Here is a 25,420-nt window from a genome sequence, read left to right as displayed (position 1 = left end):
TCTGGGACATGCAAGACATCACAGGTACTCACGGTGACTTAGACACCCCGAGGATGAACTCAAATGATTAGAAGGACCACAACTAAATGAGGCATTGCGCTCCACCTACACAGACAAAAGCACAAATTATTCACCGCAGATCTCACATCAGGAGGAGGTGTCCTGAGAGATGCATATTCAGGTTTTTGTGATGGCATAATAATTGGCAGCATCTCCGTGGTGATAAAGCGGCGAGTGTATCTCTATGGTGACAGTGGCATCATCTCTAACTCTCTCCCTCCTCCTTTTTTGTACTCATGGGATTGAAGTAGAAGTCCATTCAGAGAGACAATCTCAGGAGAATCATGGGATTGGTTGTATTTTTCTACTTGAGTTGAAAGGTGGCTCAGCAGCTAGACAGACCTGGACTAACAGGAAGGTCAGACTCTCTGGATACTTGTTTCATTATTAAACAAGGAAGGCGAACAGATTGGCTGTTAATTTTACAAAGACAGAGTCTTTTCTCTTTGAGCAATTAAACTCCAAAATACTGAACGTGAACTACAACAAACTCTTTTATTCTGCTGCACTCGTGATTATATTTTCAGACTCGTAGCCACAGATGATTGTGTGAAAAAGAGCTTCCTTTTGTTTGCCAGAGGCTCAAACAAACAGTTGGGCGGTTTTTCTTCCTGCAAATACGTTCGAGCAACCCACTACAGACAATTAATACAAGCCTGTGAAACCGTCATGATGAATGAGTTGATGCATTAATAGTGGAGTAACAATTTCAAGCATTGTAAAAGGCTTTCAGAATAAAAGCACGAGGTGGTTTATCGGCTTGCAAAAGTAATGCAACAAAACATCCAAAGGTCGTGACCCCTGAGGAAACTGTTCATGCTTTATATCTGTGCAATCTTAACTCCATTATTCCAGCTTATTATACTGCATGATATGAATCAGGATCTTTTTCTTCTGTGTGGCAGGTGTGAGCTCAAGCCGGCCTGAAGATGAGCCTCTACTGCCATCTATTGGAGAAAATATCACCCTCCTGAGCAGGTGAGGTCCTCCTGCAGCTCTGGAGAGGTTCAGTGTCATGAAAAGTGTTAGTTCAGTTCCTTTAAAGGGCTTTATTTCTTCAACAACAGCTTGATTTAATCCCAACGGAACAAATTACCTTTACACTTACATTACTATCATGCTATTTCTCCTCTTTCGCGTGGAACATCTGGCTGCTGTGTGCTTCATTAAAACCAATGTGAGCGACACTTCACGCTGCATGTTTTAAACTGTGAAAAATTCCTTCTCTCTCTGTAAAATTATTATGACCTGTTAAATACTGAAATCAGCATGCCCCTCATCCCCTCATTAGCATCACACTTTGAACCTAAGAACACACAACAAGCAGCTTTCTCTTCAACAACACGGCGCCTAAACTAAATGAAATTATTAACGCTTTTTTTTTAAATATTACAAAAAAACAGGACATTCATTTGTGCTCCTGTTGGTTACCAGCTTATGAAAAGTGTGTGTTAAATATCAGAAGGTGCGGGAATGTTACATAGACATGCTAAATGTGCGGTGAACAATGAGAAAGCTTATGATCCGTGCAAACGGTCGTCCAGTCACCGGCAGAGAGCAAGAGCGCTTTGGATCCTCGCAGTCCAAATGCATTTGGTTTAGTTAGTAACACAATCACTGAGTTGTGAGTCTGTTTCCCTTCCAGCTGGATAAGATTCATGTTTTCACACAGTCGCTCTGTTGTTCTACATGTGCTGGGAGTCCATGATGTCCAGATACTTGGCGTCGATGACTCTGGGAAGCAGGCTGGTCCTGAGAGGAAACACAGAGAGATGGGTTATATATACTGTATCTAATAACCCTTAAGTAAGACCCACACATCTGTTCTGACCATCCTTGAATGATTGCATTGCTAAATTTTTTCAAACAGCCCTGACTGAGACAGCAGTGATGCTATCAGCTAGGTTTTTGTAAGAATTTAGAAAGCTCCTCAAAGGTGTTTTCCACCTGTTTTCATGCTGAGTCTGACCAGTAAACTGATCCTCATGTGTAAAACTTAGAGGAGTGCCCCTTTAAAAACAGCCAAGCATGAATCTTGTCATTTATTTATTTGGCGTTTTTATGCCTTTATTGAAAGAGACCGAGTGTCAGAAAAAGCAGAAGAGAGACTGGGGCTGTTATGCGACAAAGGGCCGAGGATGGGAGTCGAACCCGGGGCCGCAGCATCGCCTCTGTATGTGGGACCAGCGATTTAACCACTGAACTAAACCAGCACTCAGCTCAGCGTGATTATTTCAATTTTTCTCATAAAATCCAGAAAATATCCAGAGAATCAGGTTTGGATATTGTCCTGAGATGGTTTGTGTCAGACGCATTTTAAGCTACTGGAAATTCTGGGTAGAGTGAAGATGATGTGTCTATTATAATGACTGTTTTTGCATTTATATCGATACAACATGTGTGTAGATATATCGTTAATATTTTTTAAAGATTATTTTTATGGCTTTTTGCCTTTATTCGTAGGACAGCCGAAGAGAGACAGGAAATGTGGGGAGCAGAGAGTGGGAGATGACATGCACCAAATGATCGGCAGACTGGGAGTCGAACCTGCGATCAGTGCGACGAGGACTGTAGCCTCTATACATGAGGCGCCTGCTCTACCAACCGAGCCAAACCAGCGCCCCATATATCGTTAATGTTGATGAATATTGAAAAACAATAAACATTGAGGCTTAAAGGCTTTGGGGTAGGCAGTAGCTCAGTCTGTAGGGACTTGGATTGGGAACTGGAGGGGTTGCCGGTTCAAGTCCTGGTGTGGACCAAGAATGGAATGAGTTCCTTTCCTGGGCACTGTCGATGTGTCCTTGAGCAAGGCAGCGAATCCCCCAACTGGTCGGGGCGCATGTCCATGTGCAGCCCCCTCACTCAAACACCTCTGCATTAACGCACATGACACATCCATAGGTTTCTGTTGGTGCATGTTTGTATTTCGGGCGTATGTTTCTGTAGCATGTTTGTAAAAACAGAGTGAAAACATTGAATTTCCCCTTGAGGATTAATAAAGTATGTCTTCTTCTTCAAAGAGTATGAAGTAGCAACACTGTGCAAGTTAACATTTGACAGACATTTGTTGTTTTCCTTGGTCCCACTCCGCCCCCTGTAGGTCAGGGTCAATCTTACCTGATGGGGACGAGCAGGATCATCAGCAGGGGGAACACCATCTTCATGTAGGGCAGAGGATACATCCCGAACGCACACAGGATGATCAGCTGGATCATCTGCAGGCCGGTGAAGTAGTGCACTTTCCTCTGAGGCACACGGCGGATGTAGTGGGTGGGAGGGTACGAGGTCTAGACAGGCACAAGAATGACGTGGTTACAGTGCTGTTTTATAACTGACATTTTGATTAAGACATTGGTCTTATTTTGAATATACGTTTTTCTCTTGATAACAAAATATCACCACCCATCGTTGCTGCCAGGTTGTGAGGTTTAGAGGATAAACAGGACAGACACATGATGAGCTCCAGACAGCTGAACTGACCACTGCGGTAAACAAACCAACCCATCAAACCGCAGTGTCCTCGCCGCTCACCTGTTCCTTCAGCAGCAGGGCCATGCGATCCACCATCTGGTTCCCATCGAGCGACGTGGCGGCGATGTAGAGGAAGAGGCCGTAGAGGACGGGTTTGGGGATCCACTGCAGAGGGATGGGCAGCATGAAGACAGACAGGCCGATCAGGACGTTCGCCACCAGAGAGGTCAGACGCGTCTCCTTCACACTGACGATTCTGTGCGACACAAAAGTAGAGAAAAGGACTTTAAATATCCCACTTCTGATCTGTTAGTATCTACTTAAATCTTTTTTAAGCAACCCCAAATCACAGATAATGGCCTCCGTATATAAACTGACCCCGCTGTTACAAAGCGTCTGATCAGAGTGTTAAACAGGTGAAGACAGGTGCCCTTGTTTCCCTTCACTCACGTGGTGTAGAGGTGTCCGTTCTCCACGTGCTGCTCCACTTTGGCCAGCTGACGGGCGTGCAGGGACGAATGTGGGAAGGCAGCGTGCATCCATGGCAACCCCAGACAGGACATGAGGATGTTGATGAAGCCCGTCAGCATCAAGTCCCAGTGGAACGCCGTGCCTTTTAGCAGCCTGGAACAGACAGACACACACAGACGGCTTTCAAGCGGTTTGTCAATGAAGGACGGCAGCAGCACGAGACACAACTGGACGTGTTCGCCACTGAAGAGAAACATGAAGATAGGTTTCTTTTTGTTCTTATTAATATATTTTTCTCTTGTTATTAATCCTTTTTTTACCAGGTGATTCCCTGTGATATGACACCATCTCATATTTGAGAAGCAACTCTCAGAATCGCATATCTAAAGGATGAAAAAGAGGAAACAGATCTAGCAAGGGAAGCCATTACGAATCCAATTTACATTTCTGCATGTCTCCGTCCCCTTTATGACTATTTTAATGCTTTAATCCGATACCAATTTTCCTTCCCGATTGTAAATCAGACACCTAGACTTGAATGTTTGCCAATAAGGAGCACACCGATGATGCTGTGCGATATAACAAATATACATAATATCGGCGGGAAAACACTGATTTGCTCACATTTTGCTCGCTTTGACATACATGACACTCTCTGCTAGCACCACACTGTTGATGTTTGTTATTGTAACCCAATAATTTATCTAAAAACAGTTGATTTTTTGGGGCGTGAGGGGGATATTTGGTTGGTGCATGGATCCGATCGGACTGGAATACTCGCCGATACCTTGTAACGCATTTGAGGCAGAATAGGAGGCCGGTATTGGATGCTGCTATCAGTATAACTCAGGATCAGAATATCTAACTGTAAATATGCTGGTTACAGGCTGTGGGGTCTGTGTTCAAAGTTAAATGCAAACCTAAGGTGACTGAAAATAAATGGGTGTCATTTTAGAGATAAGAGGGGTAGACAGACTAAACAGACTAAAGATGGAAAACAGGACTCTGACGCATAGAGGCTTAAAGTTGTAATCTGGAAGATCTGTTTTGTTCTCTTTGGCGGCACCGATGGTGATAAACGGTTATTGCGGGAGCACACTTCCCAGATATCCAAATAAAGTTGCATGTGTGACGTCCGCGGTTGGCTCCGGTTGTAACTCTCGATTTTCCTCGCTGACGGTCGCTTTCCTTTTCAGACTGTTTGCCTTCATCTGAGTGTCGAGTTTGTTTCTTTTTCTTTGGATTTTCTCTTATTTTTGAAGTTGTATCTGTAGTCATCGATCTTTTCTTTGTTTGTTCAGCCATAGTAGATTACTGTTTACTCGCAACACTTGCAGAGGGTTAGAGGAAATGAAAGTAGGAGAATGAAAAGCAGGACTGGTCTTACTTGTGTTCTGGTACGTGTGTGAGCGAGATGACGATGTTCTGGTCGATGAAGATGAGCAATGCGAGGAGGAAACCCAGCCCGACCGCGCTCAGCATGTTCATCCCTGACAGCTTCTCAAACGGAGGGAACCTGAAGATGGGGCCATCGTGGACGTTGAACACAGGAACTGATAGGAGCGTAAGATTTATAGAACACGTGAACATCTAAAGCAGAGTATTATCACTCTTACATGGTGAGAACTGACATTAAATAATAAAACAAAGGTCTGAACAGTGAGCTTTGTTTTACAAGCAACAGTCAGCCCGGTGTCTTTGACCCTGTGTTGAAAGCGCTCCAGGAGCAAATATTTTCCTTGTTTTCCTTGCCAGCAGAGAATAAAAGAACAGTGAAAGGTGTTTACTGTGCCAAGGTTGTGACTTAAAGTCCGCAGGGGATTCTTCTATCGGTTCTTTTATATGAGAGATGTGTACTCACGCTGGATGTCGAGGAAAAGGTAGGAGCCAATGAAGGAGCATACCACCACGGATATCGGCAGAGCACAGTCAGACACCACCTCTCTGACTCTGGCGTTCAGGTACGGGCTGTGAGGGGAAGAAGCGACAAATATTTTTACATTGTGCAACTCTGATAAAGTAAATTGAACAACTTTACAGCACTCCAGGCTTAAAAACATATTCCATGTCAAGTGCTGACAGTTTGTCACTGAAGGGAAAGAACGAGTCACACATGGAGATGCACGGCGGATGAGTCACATTCATCTCCCGCATGTATTACATTATGATGCCTGAAGGGTGAAGATGTGTAACCTTCTGCCTCACTCCTGGGATGAATTCATTTCCTTTTGCGTCAGGTGCTTCCAACATCATACACGTGGAACTAGCTAAATGCAGCTTCTGCAGGCAGTGATGCAAAGTAACTCGTTGTTTGTACACGTTAAAGGTGCTCTGATGAAGTGGCAGAAGAAGTTAATTAAAGTAGCGCTACAACAATGTAAAATATAACGCTGCTGCGTGTGTATGAATCCCACATTTAAAATGTTGCTTAATTGATAGAATACCATATTATTGGAGTATTATTAGTGATGCATCAACATGTAAGCAGGATTTAAAGGTGTAGCTGCCTCAGGTTGAACTGATACAAGTTTATTCTTTTATTACCAGAGAGAGGACAGTGGATAGTGTCGGAAGCAGGGGAAGAGAGAGTGGGGATGGCACATGGCAAGAGGCTTGAGGTTGGGCGTCGAACCCGGCGCCACACCGACTGATGCCTCTGTATAAGGGATGTGTGATTTAACCGCTGAGCTAAACCAGCGCCCTGAGATAAAAAGGCTCCTGTGAGGAACTTTCTGTATGTGTTGATTTTGGCGCCCCCTGTGGACGAAGCCGTACCTCTTATCTCTTTGCTGATTTTGTCCTGTACGTGCTTAAGTGTACCGGGAAAAACCTCATCCTGCTTTCTTTAACACTCATGTATCACTCACTTAAAAAATTTGCCCGGGAAAATGTAAACAAATGCAGCGTGCAGTTAATCGCTTTGTCTGACACCTACCCCCCCACCAGCAGTTTCAGGCATTAAAAATAACTATATAGAAATAATCAATCTTGTCGCTGATGGTCTGGTTCGCTTTTGTAGGTCATATAGAGTAATGAGAATCAATTTCAGTCTGTTTCATAACCAGCAAAAAACTTCTCACAGGAGCTTTAAACAGTCCAGTAAATGAGCTCACCTCCTCTTGATGAGGTAGAGGGCGTATCCCAGCCACAGAGTCCCCAGCATCAGCAGCAGACAGAGGACGGGTCTTTCTCTCGTGCACACTACCAGCGACTCCGGCAGGAAGACGTTCACGTGTTCTTCTGCCTGTCCCATCACAGTTCCATTTAGACGCTCTGACGTGTTCCCCGTCTGGTTGTTTGCCTTCTCTAGTATTTCAGTGATCTGCTGAAGCACCAGCGTGCTGTTGGTGGTCACCAGAGTGGGCCCATGGTAGAAGTGCTTAAAGACTGGGAAGTGTGGGGAAAATAAGAACAACAGAAATAAATATTTGCTCAGTTTCTTGTTATAATAAGAGACTTTTTTCATTTTTACAAGATTTCTTTCACATAAACGCAACATTATTTTGAAAAAATACACCTGTTGGTTAACCAAAAAGCGACAAAAAAGTAAATTTAGCTTAAATACAGCTCCAGAAAAATTGAGAGACCACTTCAAAAATATGTTTTCTCTTGTTTTACTATTTATAGGTTTGTGTTTGTGATAAAATAACTTTTGTTTTGATGTTAACAAAATTTCTCTCAACTTCCAAATCAAATATTCTCATTAAGGTTTTTTGTTCGCAGAAAATGACGACTGGTTTGAATAATGCAAAGAAAACAAGTTCATTTTCATGTTTAGAATACTAATGTTTTAACTCAGGAAGAGTTCACTAATCAATATCTGGTGGAATAACCTGGTTTTTAATCACAGCTTTCATGCATCTTGGCATGCTCTGCAGCAGTCTGTCACAGTGCTGTTGAGTGACATTATGCCGCACGTCTTTGTTTGATTTTCTTGTGACCATCCATCCTCCTCTTGATCACATTCAGGAGGTTTTTAATGGGGTTCAGATCTGGATTGGTCATGTAGGGAGAGATGCGGCTTTAAGGAACATTTGGAGTGCTCTCTTATTTATTTACTGAGCTCTATATTAAATTTGTCCTGCAGGTTATTACTGCAGACATTCACTTATTTTCAGAGGATATTTTCCAAGTTAAAACAGGTTTTTTAAAGCACTATGGATTTTGATCAAGGGAGAAACTTTTGTGATGTAAAAAGAAAATAATTTGGTATTCAGAAAAAACTCAAAAGTTTCAGAACAGCATGAAATGTATCAGGATAAAACATGAAAAGCATGTTTTTAAAATACCGTACGAACAAATTTAAAATATGTGCATATTGTACCATGTTATTGATGAAACTCCCCTTTTGCTTTGTCATTCTCTTTATTTATTTAAGCTGTGCACTGTTTTCAGGCTTTGCTCAGTTTGGTGTAGTTTATTAGAAAACAGCCCGAGGCCTGAAGATGAAACACGAAGGGTCTAAAGACTCCACCACGTGCTCGCCCAGCTCTTTCCTGCCTCGTGATAAAACCATGTGAGGAACATACAAACAGACGCAATGATAAAGACTCCATTATGTTATAATGTGTCTATTATTCCACAACACAGAGGCGCCTTGTTTGATTTCATGCTCTCCTCTAAAGACTGCATGATAGATCTGTATATTTGCTGAGCTACGTTACCTAAAACACACGATACGCAGGACGTTTAGTGTTCTCCTGCAGAGTGAAAGATCACTTTTAAAACATGTCTAATGTAGTCTGACCTTGACTTACTTTTGATGGTGCCTTTCACCGCATCCCCGACGAATGCTACAGAGATGAACAGCGCAATGACTTCTTCTGTCGAGCTGGGAGATAATGGAAATAAAGCATTTGTTAAAAAGCAGCATTTTGTTTGATGGAAATGGGGTTTTTCTCCTTTCAGACGCAGACGTAACAGTCTGTTAAACCTGAAATGATGCCCCCAGATAGCAATAATTAAATATTATGGCTGCAAACAGGAAGTCATAACAGATGTGTTCTCTCTTATCAGACACCTCAGTGCACGGCCACATGCTTAGTTACATTAATCACAAGTATAGGGGTTCCTCTGTGATATGTATTGTGCAGATGTGTTGTGTATTCACCGTTTGAAGAGTTTCATCAGCAGGCTGACGTTGAATAAGCCTCCGAGGATGAGGAACAGACTGTTCCATAAACCGATGCAGGCGTAGAAGGCGTCAAAGTCGAGGTCGTAGTCGTCACAGATGCCCCTGATGACTGTAGAACACAGACACAAGCTCAGACATGTGGTGCACTGCAATATAATCGATAACAGTTTCACAGCAGCTGATCTTTGTAATGTCTTTAAAGGCATTTTAAAATTATGTTTACAGTGTGTATAGTGTTTTATTGATATGATTGTGTGGGTTTGTTTTTAGAATGTGTTCCTAATGTTGTGACCTCTTAACATTTAGTATTTATTGATGATTGAGGTGGAAGGAAAAAAGGTTTCTTAAAGGAGATTTTTAATGTCCATAAAATTTTGACACTTGTTTTCCCTGTTTTAATGTAGCTCAGTGTAAGTTCAAGCAGGAAGACTGGTTCAGACTCATTCATAAAGGAGCAGTTCGCCCCTGGAAAAAGTCACTGTCAGTCAAAGCTGGTGTTCTCTGTTATCGATAGAAGCAATAATATTTGACATTGGTGCCATATCTGTGGAGATTAACAGGTCATGGTTTCCCCCATTCTACATTCCAACAACACCCAGCGTGCACTGCGCCCCTTCCTCTGAAAGGAACGGCCCAGCGAGAGACGCTGGAGTGAAATACTAAATAAATATTGTTTTCGCTGCAGGCAACGGCTCAGAGCGGTACAGAATCCGAAATACGACGAGAGTATACCGGTGGATCATCTAAAAAATCTTCAGGTCTGCAGTCTACATTTCAAACCTGACGATTCTGAACGAGACATGACATAGGAGGCGGGGGTCCTAGATTGAGGAAGTGTAGTTTAGCGAGCTCCCTGGCCTCCACCAGATGGTCTGGTGGAGGTTTCACAGGGCCTGTTGGAGAAGCAGATAGCGCCCTCCAAAAGCACAGAGCGAAACAGCATTTTTTTCTGCCATAATGGCATTAGCTCCCCATGATAGCATGATAGGACTAATGTTGAAAATCAGTGAACTGGCCCTTTAAGTCATCATTCATTCATGTCTCGTTCTCTCTCTCCCCTCTCTGTCCTTCCTGTCTGGTGATCAGCTGACTATGGCCGTCAACCACCAACCAGAGTTAGCCTGGACTTCTGTCGACCAATCATTCTGCTGCTGCCAAATTTTAAATCTGTCCTCCTCTCTTCTCTGTCAGTTTGTCGTTTCAGCTCGATCACTGCGAGAACTGAAAAAGCCTTTAGGATGAGAGGTGAAACGTCTTCAAGAACTTCAACCGAGTTGCCTTTTGGATTAAGCTTTGATATTGCAAACAAATAATTGTTAACTCATAATGAAGTGTCTCCTGATCGAACTGCTATTATTTAAAGTTTATCATGTGCCAAAAGCACACAAATGACCACCCCTGTAGACGCAGTGTAAGCTTAAAGCTGCACTAATCACTTGGCCAATAGGGAGCTGGAAACAGACACAAAGCCCTGATATATTACTGTTGTGGTTTTTGCTATCAGACATCGATATCTCAGCATGCTCATGTGAAACAAACCTACAAACCCAATAAGGCTGCTGGTATTGAAGGTAGAAGATAAAGAAGCTAATACATAATAATAATAACTACATATTTGCAATAAACAACTTATTATGTGATTAGATACGAGGTCAAAGATCCTCCTGATGTCACAGAGAATCTGAAAAAGGAGTCAGAACTTCTTGTAACAGGTATCATTTCTTCAATAATGTTCATAAAAACATTGCTGTTTGTACTGAATTGACCTTAAGCCATGTATAAAAGACACATTTATATTCCCTCGTATTTGTCGTTCATTATACACACCGCTTATGAAGATGGCCAGTGGCGCGGTGGTGAGTGGAATAACGAGCGGTGAGCCGGCAAATAAAGAATAAATCACTCCTCCGATGCTCTGGCCGACAATAGTCTTCTGAACATCTGTCAAAAAACAAACAATTACACGTCGGCGCCTTTGTTTGCTGCAGATTAAGAAGTTAATAGTTAATAATATTACAGGATATTGCTGACGGAGACGATAAAGACTGGGCTCCGTACCTATCTCTCCTCTTGTGCTTTCATCATTCAGTGAGCCGAAGGCGATGGCAGGCAGGAGAATGGCGATGTAAAGGAAGATAGCAGTGGTGGTGTACTTCAGCAGACAGCGGTCCTTCCCAGTGATACCTGCAGGGATTGTTCAAAGGGTATTTAAGATATAACAGAACTGAAACTAAATTGAAGAAGTGGTCGCCCTCTTATAAAGCAGTGTGACTGTTACCATCTGTGAAGTCTGAAGGGTAGAGGGGGAGTCTGCGGCGGAGGTCATCGTAAACACCTTTACCGAATTTAAAGAAATCTAGGCACTGTGAAGACAAAGAGTTTAGTTAGTTAGTGTGAATGACCATAAAGGAAACAACAATTGTACACATACTACAACTCCAGTGTTTCTATAAGCCGGAGAGCTTTCAAACGGTACCATCGAATTAAAGGCCAATCATGAGGAGCACGAGCAGGAGCAACAAATCCACTGAGGAACCAGGGGAACAGCGAGGTGATTGTTATAAGGGGGCTAAATGTGATCACAGAGCCAATGTTACTACCAGGAAAAGCTTGGTCCTGGGTGTACACAGGACTTAAATGATATCACACATCGTGCTTTAGGACGGACTGGTTGTTGTTGATACTGTGATTAAAAGGAAACAAGCAATCTTTTGCTTTGGTTAGTTCAGGTACCAGTGGGAAGATCATACACGATCAAGGAAGGCAACTGAGTAGCACAATAATTAAGCTCAGCAGATGCCAAAACATCCGTGTGTCACGAGTTGTTCTTGTCTGGTTTTGTGTTCGGTCTGTTCCTTTGTTCATTAAACGTTTCCTGTTTTATTTTGTAGTCCTACTGTCACAGTCGTGAGATTGTTTTTTAGTGTTTCCTGTTTTATTTTGTAGTCCTGCTGTCACAGTCCTGAGTTAGTTTTTTAGTGTTTCCTGTTTTATTTTGTAGTCCTACTGTCACAGTCCTGAGTTAGTTTTTTAGTGTTTCCTGTTTTATTTTGTAGTCCTACTGTCACAGTCCTGAGTTTGGTTTTTAGTGTTTCCTGTTTTATTTTGTAGTCCTACCATCACAGTCCTGAGTTTGGTTTTTAGTGTTTCCTGTTTTATTTTGTAGTCCTATTGTCACAGTCCTGAGTTAGTTTTTTAGTGTTTCCTGTTTTATTTTGTAGTCCTACCATCACAGTCCTGAGTTTGGTTTTTAGTGTTTCCTGTTTTATTTTGTAGTCCTATTGTCACAGTCCTGAGTTAGTTTTTTAGTGTTTCCTGTTTTATTTTGTAGTCCTACCGTCACAGTCCTGAGTTTGGTTTTTAGTGTTTCCTGTTTTATTTTGTCGTTCTTGCCCCATATACGTCAGGTCTTCTACAACTTCCTTCCTCTGTTCCGCCTTTGTGACTGTGTGCTCCGCCCTTATTGTTTACACCTGTGTTTGATTAGGCTTACCTGTCCCTGGTTCCCCTCAGCGTATATAGGCTTTGTCTTCCCCTGTTTCTTTGTAGAGTCTCCTGTGTGTTATTGGGCAGAGCTTTTTGTTGGATTATGTTACCTTGGACTTTTGCAAATAAGCCTTTTGTTTTTTAAGATAAGATAAGATAGTAGTTTTAATTAAAATTAAAATTAAAGTCTGCACCTGGGTCCTCTCCTTTTTTATTTAAACCTTAAAACGTGACACTGTTGTCTAAATACAACAGTGAGAAAGGATTTCACAACTCTGGGAAGTTGTTACTGCAATCATTTTATCCTAGATGTAAGGATTGTGTACCTGCATCTTGTTTTTTTGCCAGTGTAGTGTTGAAGGAGCTGGATGACCCTTCATGTTTCTTTATTTGGCTGCTGTAAGAAGTTAGGCTATGTCCTCACGAATTAGCATGCGCGTATGTAAACAGGAAGCAGTTTGTGGTCTCTGCAGTTGGTGCATGGTTGTATTATTTAGATTTGGATTAGGTGGTGTTGCTCAACCTTGCTAGTTTTTTAGCCTTGTGGTCGCTCACGGAAGTCTCCATCATGGTCTAATGATATATCATAGGGTCGGTTGCTTAGTTACAGAGTACAAGATTCCGGAGCTTTACAAACCCAACACTGCTACTGGTGGTCTGAACACAACCGTACCATGAAACATTCCTTTGACTGTGACTTTGGTTCGTAAGAGAGGACGGTACAATACTTGACGTCCAGTTTAAAACCATCAATCAGAGTGTTGCGTAGTTGTGTTTGTATTATACGATTTGGACTGTTTGTTCTGCAGCAACAACCTGCTCTTAAATGCTGTGTTAAAACTGTTCAGGACATCAGGTGCGGCCACAACCTGTTGTTTCATTTGCTCTTTTACAACACAAATACACGCTTTCTCTCTAGGCTGTAACTCCGTGTTCCCTGTTGTCCCACCTCCTGCTGGGCGCACACACATTTCCTCTTAATTTAAACACTGGACATAATGAAGTAGTTCATCATTACACGGAGCTGCGCACATTCTGCTGCCAGAAACCATGGCAGACTTTGGCAGCTCTGTCGGTCTGTTGCCCAGCTGCTTCTCATTCCTCAGGCCTGGCCGAGAGAGTGTGGAAACAGGATAATCAGATAATCTGGCTCAAATGCTTTCCTTTAATGCATCACATCTTTATATGCCTGGATGGAGTGGGAAAACATGCTGGTGGTCCACATGTGGAGAGACAGAACAGTCGGTAGACTGTTTGCTTGTAAAACCAACGTTTACATTCTCTGTGTTAGGTCCAGTTATGTTCCCTTATTGTTTGATATTATCTGTTACTTTTAATGGTTCTTGGCTTTGCCGTCATATGCCCTCTTCCGATGATTTTAATTAATTCTGCACTGATTACAGCACAAAGCAAACGTGTCCTCTACTTTGCTCCTCTTTCACACCTGAATTGGTTTTCCTCTCCGTGGATCTGAGTCCTCCACCTCCTCTAAAACGGGCTTCTCGCTGACTACGGAGAGCTGCTGTCGCTGGAACATCAGCTCCTGTTTGAACTCCTCCTGGGTCTTTGCCTCCAGAAGCTTCTGTCTGAAGGAAATGTCGGACAACATCGTGGAAAATGTTCTTCCCAGTTCAATGGCCGTCTTGGTGCTTTTCTGAAAAGGATAAAGAGAGGGTTAATTCGGTGTATTTCCCTACATTCTGTTAAATATCAGACTAAATAACATTTTATTTATTACATCATCTGCAAACTCAGAACCCATCGGCTATCATATGACGACGATATGACCTCTGGGAGTGACGGTGAATTTTGCAGGCATCTCGGTTGAGCCAGTGGTGAGCAATAAGGACTTCTAGCCAAGACTTTCTTTTCTATCCGCTGCATTGTTTACAGTCCAATTAGCAACTTGAGAAGAGACTGTGTATTCAGATCAAAATTGAAGGATAATTCGCCCCTCCAGGTATGTCTGCAAAATATACGGCGCCATTTCTCGGTTCATTAAATCCCCCAGAGGAGCGCCCGTTTATCTGTCTCTTGTGAGTGTCAGTTTCACTTTAAATAGTGAGTTACACAGAAGCGGCACTCTGGCTAACTACTGTGGTATGGACCCAAAAAAGAAACAGATTTTCTTGTGATCAACCTAAGTTTGCTGAAATTATAACATCATGCAGATTTGTATAAAGTAAAAATGAAGCTTTGTCAGGTCTGTCCTCAAGAGGAGAAGAAAACTACTTTTAAATTGCTTGTTTGTTAAATGGAGGTGGGATCGATCATTTCTGATGCATTCGAGGAAGTCAGGAAATCTAAACACTCAACGGCTTTGGCAAAACAGCGTCAAGCAAATTTTCTCAAGTTGAATTTTTGATCAAGAGCAGGTTGTCAGCTGAGCTTACATGCAGATGTCTGTTTATAGCGACTAATAAGAAGCTGAATCGTTGTCAGATGACTGCTGATCGGAGCCGGGATGACATTACGGCAGCTGCTGATACGTGATTGGGCAATACAACTCCGACTACAACAGTACTACAAACAGAAACCAGAACACTTCCTGTACTAAAAATCCACGTCCCTGCCTACAGGTTCTATATTTCTATGTAGGAGCTGTAAATAGAGATTCCATCATCTATAACAGCACCCTCTCACAGAAAAAATGTCATCACGTGATCACATGCTAGCGGGTTCCTTAAATTCAGCCCTTAATTACAACCTCAATGCAGCCTTTATGTTTCACAATCTCCAGAACAACATTTCGCTTTGCGTGACAAAAAGAAAGGGGATAAAGCCAGACGTCACCCAAACCTCAAACCTAAACTATGTGGCTTCTCAGAAGGACCGGATTAGTGCTGCAAATAATGATTATTCTATTATTTATTATTCTGCCTCCTATTTTTTCAATCCTTTTGCAGTTTGTCACATAACTAGTCCAAAGGCCAAAGATCATCGGCTTAATTTCATAGAAGCAGTACATGTACATAAAACAGATGTAAATGCATCAGAGTTGGCTGTGGGGTGTTTTTTATCGGTTTGGCATCTTAGAATAATAAAAGAGAAACAATATAATACACGTTAGTTAAAATATACCGCCCTAGGGTAAACAAAGTATAAACAATCCAGCAACTTGAGCAGACAAACTCCAAATCACAGGTCATACAGTCATTTTAAAGGTAGATTAATAAATCATTAATCCCGACTGTACACAGTAATTGTGTTGACATTGCTGCTTCTCGGTAAGCCATTTGTTAACATTGCATAGAAAGGAGTTTTCCCAGTTAAGCAGATGTTTTCTCAGCAAAGCCGATTATGTTTCTTCAGGACATGGCAGCGATTCAAACTTCAAACAAAGCAGCTTCTCGTCAAAATTGGAGTGCTTTTTTGTTCAACAATTAAGGCTGTAGAGTGTGATTAAGACTAACTTATCAGACTATTAGTGGTGTTGGAGAGAACAACTGAGCGGAAGAATATCTTTCCAGCTTGAGTTGAAGATGTTAATGAACCTAAAATGAGCTAAACTAAGCTTTGCTTTATTGAGCCCTTTCAGTCTTTGTTTAGAAGCTGAGGTTTGAATCGATGCTCTACATCCGTGCTCTGGCCTTTTGAGAAAAACATACAAACTCTTTTTCTACACATGAAACTGTAAACATCTCTGGTTAAGCAAGGATGTGACTTTGAACATAACACCAACTAGCTTAGCTGCAACCTCCTCTGCAGTTTCACCCTGGATAGAAATCACTATATCATCTGCATACGGTATGATATTGCACTTTCCACACACATCAGCAAGTTTTTTGTTACATCAAATAAGTTTGATGTAAATGCATAATCAAATCATCCCTTCTGCTCAACACCTGAGCCAAGTAAGCATCCAGACTGCTAAAAAAAACAGCAAAGTTTTGAAACGAGGAACAGAGAATTAGTGGTTACCGTTCTGGGAGGAGCCAGGATGAGGATGACGTAGCGCGCCTCGCAGCAGTTGACTCCCCAGTTCTGTGGCCTCTCTAGACGGGCGATGCAGACGTGACGTCTCTGCAGGCTCCGCACGTTGGAGCTGAATTGATAGAAAAACCATGTATTTTGAATCAGTGGTGCAAAGATGATTGATCGTGCTGAATTCTGTATTGGCAGGTGGAAATTAGAGCCCCCTTGTCAAGGCCAAAACACAATTACTTTTCTAATGATATTATATGGATATTTTGTGTGTTGAACTCGAAAAACATTCACCCTGCTGAGCTGCTGGCGGGAAGAATCAGTCAGAATAGCACCTTTTAACATAGATATTATTGCAGATGAACTCACAGAATACAAAGCCAGGACTGCTGATAACGAACGCCGGTTGAAGTCGAAGTCACACCCTGAATGGTCTCTGACAGCAGGTGAACTAAGGGAGCATAAAATATATAATTAAGCTTTAATATTGAGCAGCCATTAAAGCAAACATCTTAAAGTGCTTCAGAGTGCGATATGTTTTGCCCACCGTTACACTCCTTCCCTCCTGCGTCTGTGAACAGAGAATCCATGACCTCGTCCACGTCACAGCTCTCGTGGCCGTCCTCCACCACATGACTCAGCATCCGCCTCAGGACCTCGTCCAGGGTAGCGGCTTTCTCGTCCAAAAGGATGCTCGCCTGGGCCAGGAAGCTGTCCAGGTCTCTGTGGGCGCGCACTTCCTCCTGGAAGTTCATCGGCTTCACATACTAGTGAGCAAAGAACAGAAGAGATTTAAATCAAGGTGTAGTAGAGCAAGAGCAGTTCTCAGTAAGTTTAAAACATCAAGCGTGAGCTGGGTAGAAACTTTGGGATGTGAGGTTTAAAATGAAACCGTTGAGATTTACTGGGTTGTTTATTAATGTGTAAGAAAAGAAACAGTAAATGCTGTTTTGCTGTAGTAATTCTGCCCTAATGATTTTGACATAGACATTAGGGATGCACTGATTTGACTGATAACGGATATTGGTTCAATATTGACCAAATAGCGAGATCAAAACAACCATGTGTATATCCCATGTTTTCCAAGTATGATCCACGTGATCACACGCAAGTAGGATTTTAAAATTCAGCACTAAATTACAACTTCAATGCAGCCTTTATGTTTCACAATCTCACAGACGGTTTAATAGTTGGTATCCCAGAAATCAGAAATGGGGACTGAAAAAGACATATTAGTGCATTCCCGCTAGACATTAAAGTGATAATCTCAAAGATCTCAGTTTTGTTCTCTTTGGCGGCACCTGTGGCGATAAACGATAATTGCGGGAGCACACTTCCCAGATATCCAGACAGTGCTGCATGTGTGACGTCCACGGTTGGCTCCGGTTGTAACTCTTGATTTTCCTCACTGACGGTCGCTTTCCTCTTTAGACTGTTTGCCTTCATCTGAGCGTCGAGTTTGTTTCTTTTTCTTTGGATTTTCACTTATTGTTGAAGTTGTATCTGTAGTCATCGATCTTTTCTTTGTTTGTTCAGCCATAGTAGATTACTGTTTACTTGCAACACTTGCAGAGACCGGAAAAGCAGCCGCTTAGCTCCGCCTACCCTCTCTGGCAGACCAATCACTGCTGGCTGATGGAAAACACGTCACTAACTGGGCGCCGCTTGTGATTTTTTCTGTGAATGTCGCCACAGACACCCAGTCTTAAGGCTGTCATCAGTGGGCCATAGGCTCAATCACCATTGTGTTACATACATGTAACTGACTGTGGAAAACAAATCTTACTTTTCTTGTTGTGTTTAAAAGTCCAAATCCAGGGTAGTCAGGATCTGCAAAAAAAAGGCACACAGAAAAATCAACTTTGCTCTTTGCACACTGTCTCACTCTCAGATCCTCATGAGTTAATCCCTACGGCAAAAAGTTCTTTCATACTTGTAATGTTATCCCTGGAAATGACTAAAGTACAGGGTTAATTCACACTGGTATTAATAGTTAATAGAGGGAGCTAGCTGCCAGTTAATGTCCATGAACTTTGTCTCAGTTATTATGGCTCAGGGAATCACAGCTGGCACACACGGTTTCCTATTTGCAGAGGCTGCAGATTGTTCTCTGACAAGGGAGGTCACAAGAGTAGGAAACAACCTGGAAACAACACATTGAAACACACACCTGAAACACTGATCTCGATGTTGTTGTCATAGATGTGGTCCTTGTTACTGGTGGGTGGATCCTGCCCACAGTCCTCCTGGTCTCCATCCTGCAGCTCTGTGGAGAAAACACAAACGCTCACAGTGAGTATACAGTTTGTTCTATAGATACAGTTCTTTCATTCCAACTGTTTACTTTGCTAAAAGAGGATAAAAAATAACTATTAATAATCTAGGCTTTATATAGACCTAACACTGCCTCCCACCACTCTGCCATCTGTTGACAAGAAGAGGGAGAAGGAGAGACCCAATAAAAAATCCCCCTCAAACCAGACATGCAGCAATATAACAATAGCAGCCCCTCGTAAATTCCTTAATTGTATAGAAGATAAATATGGCATCTCAACAGCAGGTTTTATGAGGGGAGAAAGAAACAGACACAGAATTAGAGAATTAACCTTAACCCTTCACGGGCGAAGCTCTGAGCTATGATTATTCCCTCTGCCCATCATTGACTCGGAGATCATCAGCCTCGTTATTTGCTCATTAATTAACCTCGCAACACACCAGCGAGGGGCCGGGATGTGCTCACCAGCATGTGAAATGGGTCATCAGTGAGCAGCCAGAAGCATTTGCATTAGCATGAATAACTGCTGCAATAAATTTGCATGTGAAAAACTGCTCTAATCTCCCCGTGCATCCTGAAGGAAAAGACCTGAATGATGTTTTCTGTACTTGTAAAGGCGGTTACATCGTGCACATAAAAGAGCAGGACCCACGCTGAGAGAAGTAATCAAAGTAAATATGATATGCATCACTGCAGCTACGCACCCATGCCTTGGAAAACATATCCATTCTTGGACCCCCCGGTGGATGGAGAGTCTGTGGGAGAAAAGACAAATGTGATATTAACACAAAGTGTTTCATATTAAAAGGATTCATTATTGTCTGTATTAACCTGAGACATTCATCCACCTTATGGATCGTTAGAGGATATGAAATATATAAACAGAATTAATTCGTTTTTGGCCAATTAGGCGTCGTAGAAAGAGCTGTAAAGACTCCAGAAGCAAACAGCTGCTTATTTTCACACTGAGCAGATTGGAGCGACTTTCATTTCCAGTCTTGTTTCTGGTGCATGTAACTCCAACATCCACTCCTCTTGTTGTTCCGTTTTGTTCTCCACCAACTCCAGAAGGAAGTATCTGATTCTCTCATTGCTAAAGGCTCCGCTATGTTTCACCATATAGTTTCTAAATACCTTTTAACTGTACGGTTCTGCCACAGAGCCGTGACAAAGCTCCGCCATTACGCTACCTTTGGCTTAAAGCCATCCCATTATGTGTTTTTACACTGCGTTCTGGCGTTGCTGAAGCCAAAGGCACACTCCATGTAAACAAAAAGCGCAAGCTTCATATAAACACAAACGGCGCTGTTCTGCTCTGCCGGCTCTGCTGTTTCGCCTCATAAAAGACAAGGCGAAACAGATGTGTAATAATGAACGGCTTGAACTGGCAGTGTAAAAGGGGCTTCAGTTTGTTAGTCAGCTATTAGTTTCTGTGTAGGTAGCTTACAGAGGGCTTATCGAAGCCTTTTTACTAAACAACTTCTTGCTACAAACGAGGTTGATAAGAGATGTGAGAGTGACCCACAGCAGTTAAAATGTGGGCTGTTAAACCAAAACAATGAGCTGAAAGATGCTGAAAACGCTGTCAGGCAAAGGAAAAGACATCTGTGGGCTTATTAGTACGAGTGCCTCCTTTCATGTTAGACTTATTTATTTGACCTGTTCTCAATAAATAACTTTAATTATAACTTCAGTTCACCTAAAAAAAAATCTGCACTTTACGTCTTCCATGCTATCAATGTATATAATGTTTTACAGTCAAAGGCACATGCAGGTTGAGTATATTAAAGGCTCTTTCTGCTTTGAAGTAAATTAAATACATTAAATACAAAATGTAAATACACTGGTGTGAAGAAGAGCATGTTGAGACGATAAATTAGAAATAAAAATCCAAACATTTTTGTGTAAGGTAACATGGAAAGTTACATCACCACTGAAGACAAAACATATTTCTTGCCAGATGTGACAGAAAGAAGGGGAGAGAGAGACGCATCATTAAATAATGCACCAAAAGTCTGGGTCAGACCCGAGCCCTCAGGCCCTTAGGGCACCCCGACACTATCTTTAATATAAACACATGAAAGAAGGCAGTGAAATCCCTTCACTTGTATGTTTTCATGCAGCCGTTTGACGGACACAAACTGACCAGCACACGGTGGTTAAGCCGTGAAACTGAACTCCATGTTGCCTGACACAGTTTGACCCTGTTGTTTTCACACTATGAAGCAGTAGCTCTCACGTAACGCGCAGCAAACACCGTCTGCATGGTTTCCACCCTGAGGGAAAATATTCCAGCTGCTCCAATCGCACATAGTGACAAAGTTTATGGACAGAAATTTGTAAATCAAAAAGCTGGCTTATTTTCCAATATATCTGAGCTTGTTGAATCACATGCTCAGACCTTGATGGCCTTTAAAGTCACGTGACGCATGATATGATATGAGTTCAGGTCGGTTACATAGGTTTGGATGAGGACAATGGAAAACTCTCTCAGTTACAACAAAAATCTCCCACCAGCTGCGTCTGCTGTTTGTGCGGGAGCTCATGTTTCTGCGAGACGCTGCTGCAGGTGTAGAGATGAGCTTCTCCTTGCCCGAGGCACAGACTGGCTCCAGGGACTCCCCAGCAAGGCCGTATCTCAAAGCAGATTAGGCGGAACATTCCCAGGCCTCCTGGTATACACAGGAGTCTGCACGGACGACGGGAGGGCTCACAGCTTATGAAACTGTTTGCACCACAGAGTGATGGTTTAGTCTGCCTGATTGGGACCTTTACTGTCTCATAAAGATAAAGGTCAAGCTTGTTGTAAACACTCTCGATTAGAATGAGCATTATAAACAACAGAGACCGACTTCCACTGAGCAGTAATGCCACACACTGTTCTGATCAGTTGATGTGAAGACTTAAAGTACAGACTCTCGCAGTTAAGAGATGGTATTAATAGTTTTCCTGCAGGCCTCCTGTGTGGCACGATGGCGCTTGCTTGTGGGTTTCCTGTCAGCCGGCAGCACGACTTCCTCACCGTACTCTGCACGGCGACACAAGTTTTGTTCAAGCCTTTCAATCACAAGGGCTGCGACAACTTCGACACCGACACGACTCCTTAAAATAGTCTGTTTCCTGACCTCCTGACCCTGTTTGTGAACTGGTTCAAAACAAACTGGTGTTTTTTTCATGCAGGATGACAGAGCTGCAATCTCTGACTACTTTCAGTAGTTTTCAAGAACTGATTCCAGTTCCCTAAAGACTTTTGGTTGCCTTCATGAGATAGGACAGTGGAGGGTGACAAGAAACATGGGGAAAGAGTGGGATAGACCGTCCCTTGGAGTTGAAGTTGAACCAATGCATCAAGAACATCAACTCCTCTGTGACAGACAACTGAATATCTTTGGGTTGTGGATAAAACAAGACATCTGAGATCATTCTCATGAGCTTTTGCTGCGTGGTGGTGCGGGGGTTAGCGCTGTTACCTCACAGCTAGAAGGTTCCGAGTTCGAACCCTGGTTTGGGCCTTTCTGTGCAGAGTTTGCATGTTCTCCTCGTGCATGCGTGGGGTCCCTCCGGCATACTCCAGGCTCCCTCCAACAGTCCAAAGACATGCTCGTGTGAATATGAGCGTGACAGGTTGTCTGTCTCTGTGTGTCGACTGGCGATCAATCCAGGTGTAACCCCGCCTCTCGCCCAATGACAGCTGGGATGGGCTCCAGCCCCCCTTAGACCCTGAACAGGATCAGCGGTATAGATAATGGATGGACGGGTGGATCATGAGCTTTAGGAAACACTAATCCAAGTTTTCTGACATCTTATAGACCAAACAATCGACAGATAATCAGCAGATGAGTTGAGATTGAAAATAACCTTTAGCTGCAGCCCGTCAGTTCAAACACGGGTGAGTGCAATAAGAAAATACATCATCATTTGATCCTGGGTTACAGTTAAAGCTCTCCTGGTAAAGGACAAATATATGATTAAAAACATAAATCTTATGTCTTCCTGTAAAACACAGCCACATTTCAAACTCATCTTCGCTTGTACATAATTCATCCAATCAAACATGACTCACTAACCCCACCTATCATATCTAACAGCTCTGCATGTTTCGATGTAGCAAAGCAAAGCTGTGTAAGAGGAGAGGAAGTGTTGCTGTTAGGCCACTTCCACATTTAAGCAAATCTGTTTGATTACTAAAGGCAGAGAGACACAGACTGACTGCTGCTGTTCATCACTGTTACAAAACACATATTTGTTCATGTTTCCAAGTGATGTATCAGCATCAGACGACACGATGATTCATATTTTTCACCACATGTACCAGCCACGAGTTCATCCTCTTGTTTCTCTTTAAAACTTCAAATCTAAAACAGTTTTGCGCCGCAGATTTAAAGCCGGTAATTCCTCTCTCTGGCTGGACAAACCGGGCTAACTCGCTGCCTGAGGCATGTTTCATTAATCCCTGCCAGCCTGCTATCTGTGGGCACAGGATGTCCTTGAGCAATAGGAAACAGAGGAATCCTTGTCGGGTCTCTGGAAACAAGTGCACCAAACTACAAAGCTGGAAAACTTTGCGCTGAACTCCACAAGGTCAAACCGTCGAGGCAGAAGGGACGTGGTATTCTTAAACACAAGGGGTAAGCGCACGATTATGTGCTTTCTGAGAAAACGCCTAAAACTTCTCCTTTGAAAGCTTAATCAACCTTATCACGAGTACATTTGTCCACTGTGTGTGTGCGAGCAGCTGCAGCATGAGCGGTGTGTGCTCTGTAGGTCCCAATGTACACATTCATATATGGAAATAAAGGCAATAACAGGATGGAGGAACTGCAGCTCATTCCACTTCAACACCTCAGAGGGCGACGATACAGGCTGACCTGATGTTTGTTTATCCAGCGCGGTGAATATGACCACTGGACCAACAGTAATTAAAGACACACAAGTCGCACTTCACAAGCCAAAGTACACAACAGAAGGGGAGTCTTTTCTCACTTAGACATCAGAGGAAGGTGAAGTGGCGTATGTACAAATCCTCCAGGAGACAAAATGAAATGATGATAACAGACTTTAGGTTTGATGCAGCTCCAGTATAACTAATATGACTGAATTGTAACTGACATATCATCACCGTTAATTAGATGATGCCTTAAATAAGAGCTAGCAAGATTAGCCGGATTATAACATGGGACATTTTTCTGCTAGATAATCTTCTTAAACCCAGACCTGAGACAAGTCAAGTACGACTTTTTAACCCGTTAATGGCACCGAACTGAAAATACTTTCACACTTAGTTTGTTTAGTTTCATTATTAATCCACCAATGACCTTTTGAATTGATGAATTTAGAGTAAAATGTGGTAAAAAAAAGAGGACACGTCTGAACATGGTGACAGTGAAAACAGCCAGAAACCCAAACATAACCGCTTTACTGTCACATGAGAAGAAAAGCAGAAAATGATCACTTATGCTGCTAAACCCATTCATTTTATCGTATTTATTTAAGCATTACTTGAACAATTAATCTATCATCTGAAAACATTGCATCTAATTCTCTGTCAAATTACTGTTTTGGCTCTAAGCAGCGGCTAAAGTTGTGTTTTTGCCTGCTCTTAACATGATACCACCGCAGCATGAAGGTATAAACATCTTCTAGGCAAAATCACAGTTTTTGGCAGCTTTGAAGAGAAATGTACCAGCTGGTAATGGGTTAAAAAAAACAGCAGAAAAGTTCAATCAAATTCAGTGTTTAAAGCCCTTTTCTGGAACGATTCCCTCCAGCGGTGTGGCGCTATCACAGAGTGAAAACAGAAGCTCAACACTATCTGCAGCTCAGCTGTAAAAACCCTCCATGACAGCCAAGTGTATCAGTTATTGCCATGTTGTAAATATTGACCCGTATCCTTCCCTTTTTGACTTTCTGGCTGTAAAAGCTTCTGGCTCACTTTGTGTGGTTTTGCTATCAACGCCACAAAGGCGTGAGACTATTAAACAGCAGCCAAAGAAGCTCACAGGCACGTAAGATAGAAGTGTTGTGAAATGATTGTACTCCTAAAGATTGAAGCTGGCAGGAAGTACGCTAGAAAAACACATTTCACACTAGTTTCCAGATGCTATCAGCCCACACACACACACACACACACACACACACACACACACACACAGTCGAGACGTCCCTCCACGTGTTTGACACAGTTGGCTCGGGTTGCACCGTGAAAGACCTCCTCACCCCTCTCCACCCCCGTTAAACTTACCAGATGGCACGAAATGGAGGACCTTTTTAGCTTCCATGTTCTCCAGGGTTTGTGGGGTTTTTTTTTTAAAGGTGAGTTGTTTCCAAAAGGTCAACCCATCATCATTCTCTCTGCTACCAAACACTCACTGCTGAGCTCCTCTCAAAGAGTCTGCTACACACACCCAAACACACACACACACACACACGTGGAGGTGAAAGCACCTTCGTGCACCTCCTCCGGCAGCACATGGGTTTGAGGGAGGAAGTGGGAGGGCAGAGAGAGAGGACGTGGGGGTGAGAGGGTTGTTTGTTTCTGCTGGGTCCTTGTGCCTATATGAACTGGTATATAGGCAACTTAAATAAGTGAATAAGTG

General features: G+C 42.6%; 1 protein-coding gene across 1 annotated transcript; it reads right to left on the bottom strand.

Annotated features, from left to right (window-relative positions):
• Window positions 1-937: 937 nt before the first annotated feature.
• LOC138598091 (solute carrier family 4 member 11-like) lies at window positions 938-25,197 on the bottom strand. Its single transcript, XM_069669782.1, has 20 exons — window positions 25,066-25,197; window positions 19,529-19,579; window positions 18,720-18,815; window positions 18,336-18,379; window positions 17,097-17,316; window positions 16,919-17,000; window positions 16,547-16,670; window positions 14,070-14,279; window positions 11,418-11,502; window positions 11,198-11,323; window positions 10,967-11,080; window positions 9,116-9,248; window positions 8,763-8,836; window positions 7,119-7,392; window positions 5,867-5,973; window positions 5,393-5,558; window positions 3,985-4,158; window positions 3,595-3,790; window positions 3,181-3,350; window positions 938-1,812 (listed from the first exon to the last, which is right to left on the bottom strand). Exons 1-20 carry the CDS (start codon window positions 25,100-25,102, stop codon window positions 1,746-1,748), a joined length of 2,550 nt encoding a protein of 849 aa, XP_069525883.1. The 5' UTR covers window positions 25,103-25,197; the 3' UTR covers window positions 938-1,745.
• Between the last annotated feature and the right edge of the window lie 223 nt (window positions 25,198-25,420).

The sequence above is a fragment of the Semicossyphus pulcher genome, unplaced genomic scaffold (genome assembly GCF_022749685.1).
Source record: "Semicossyphus pulcher isolate SPU_LCO1_2020_fin unplaced genomic scaffold, fSemPul1.0.p SCAF_2, whole genome shotgun sequence".
Taxonomy (NCBI): Eukaryota; Metazoa; Chordata; class Actinopteri; order Labriformes; family Labridae; genus Semicossyphus; species Semicossyphus pulcher.
Note: the sequence above shows the minus strand (reverse complement) of the source record. Positions and strands in the feature narration are given on the sequence as shown.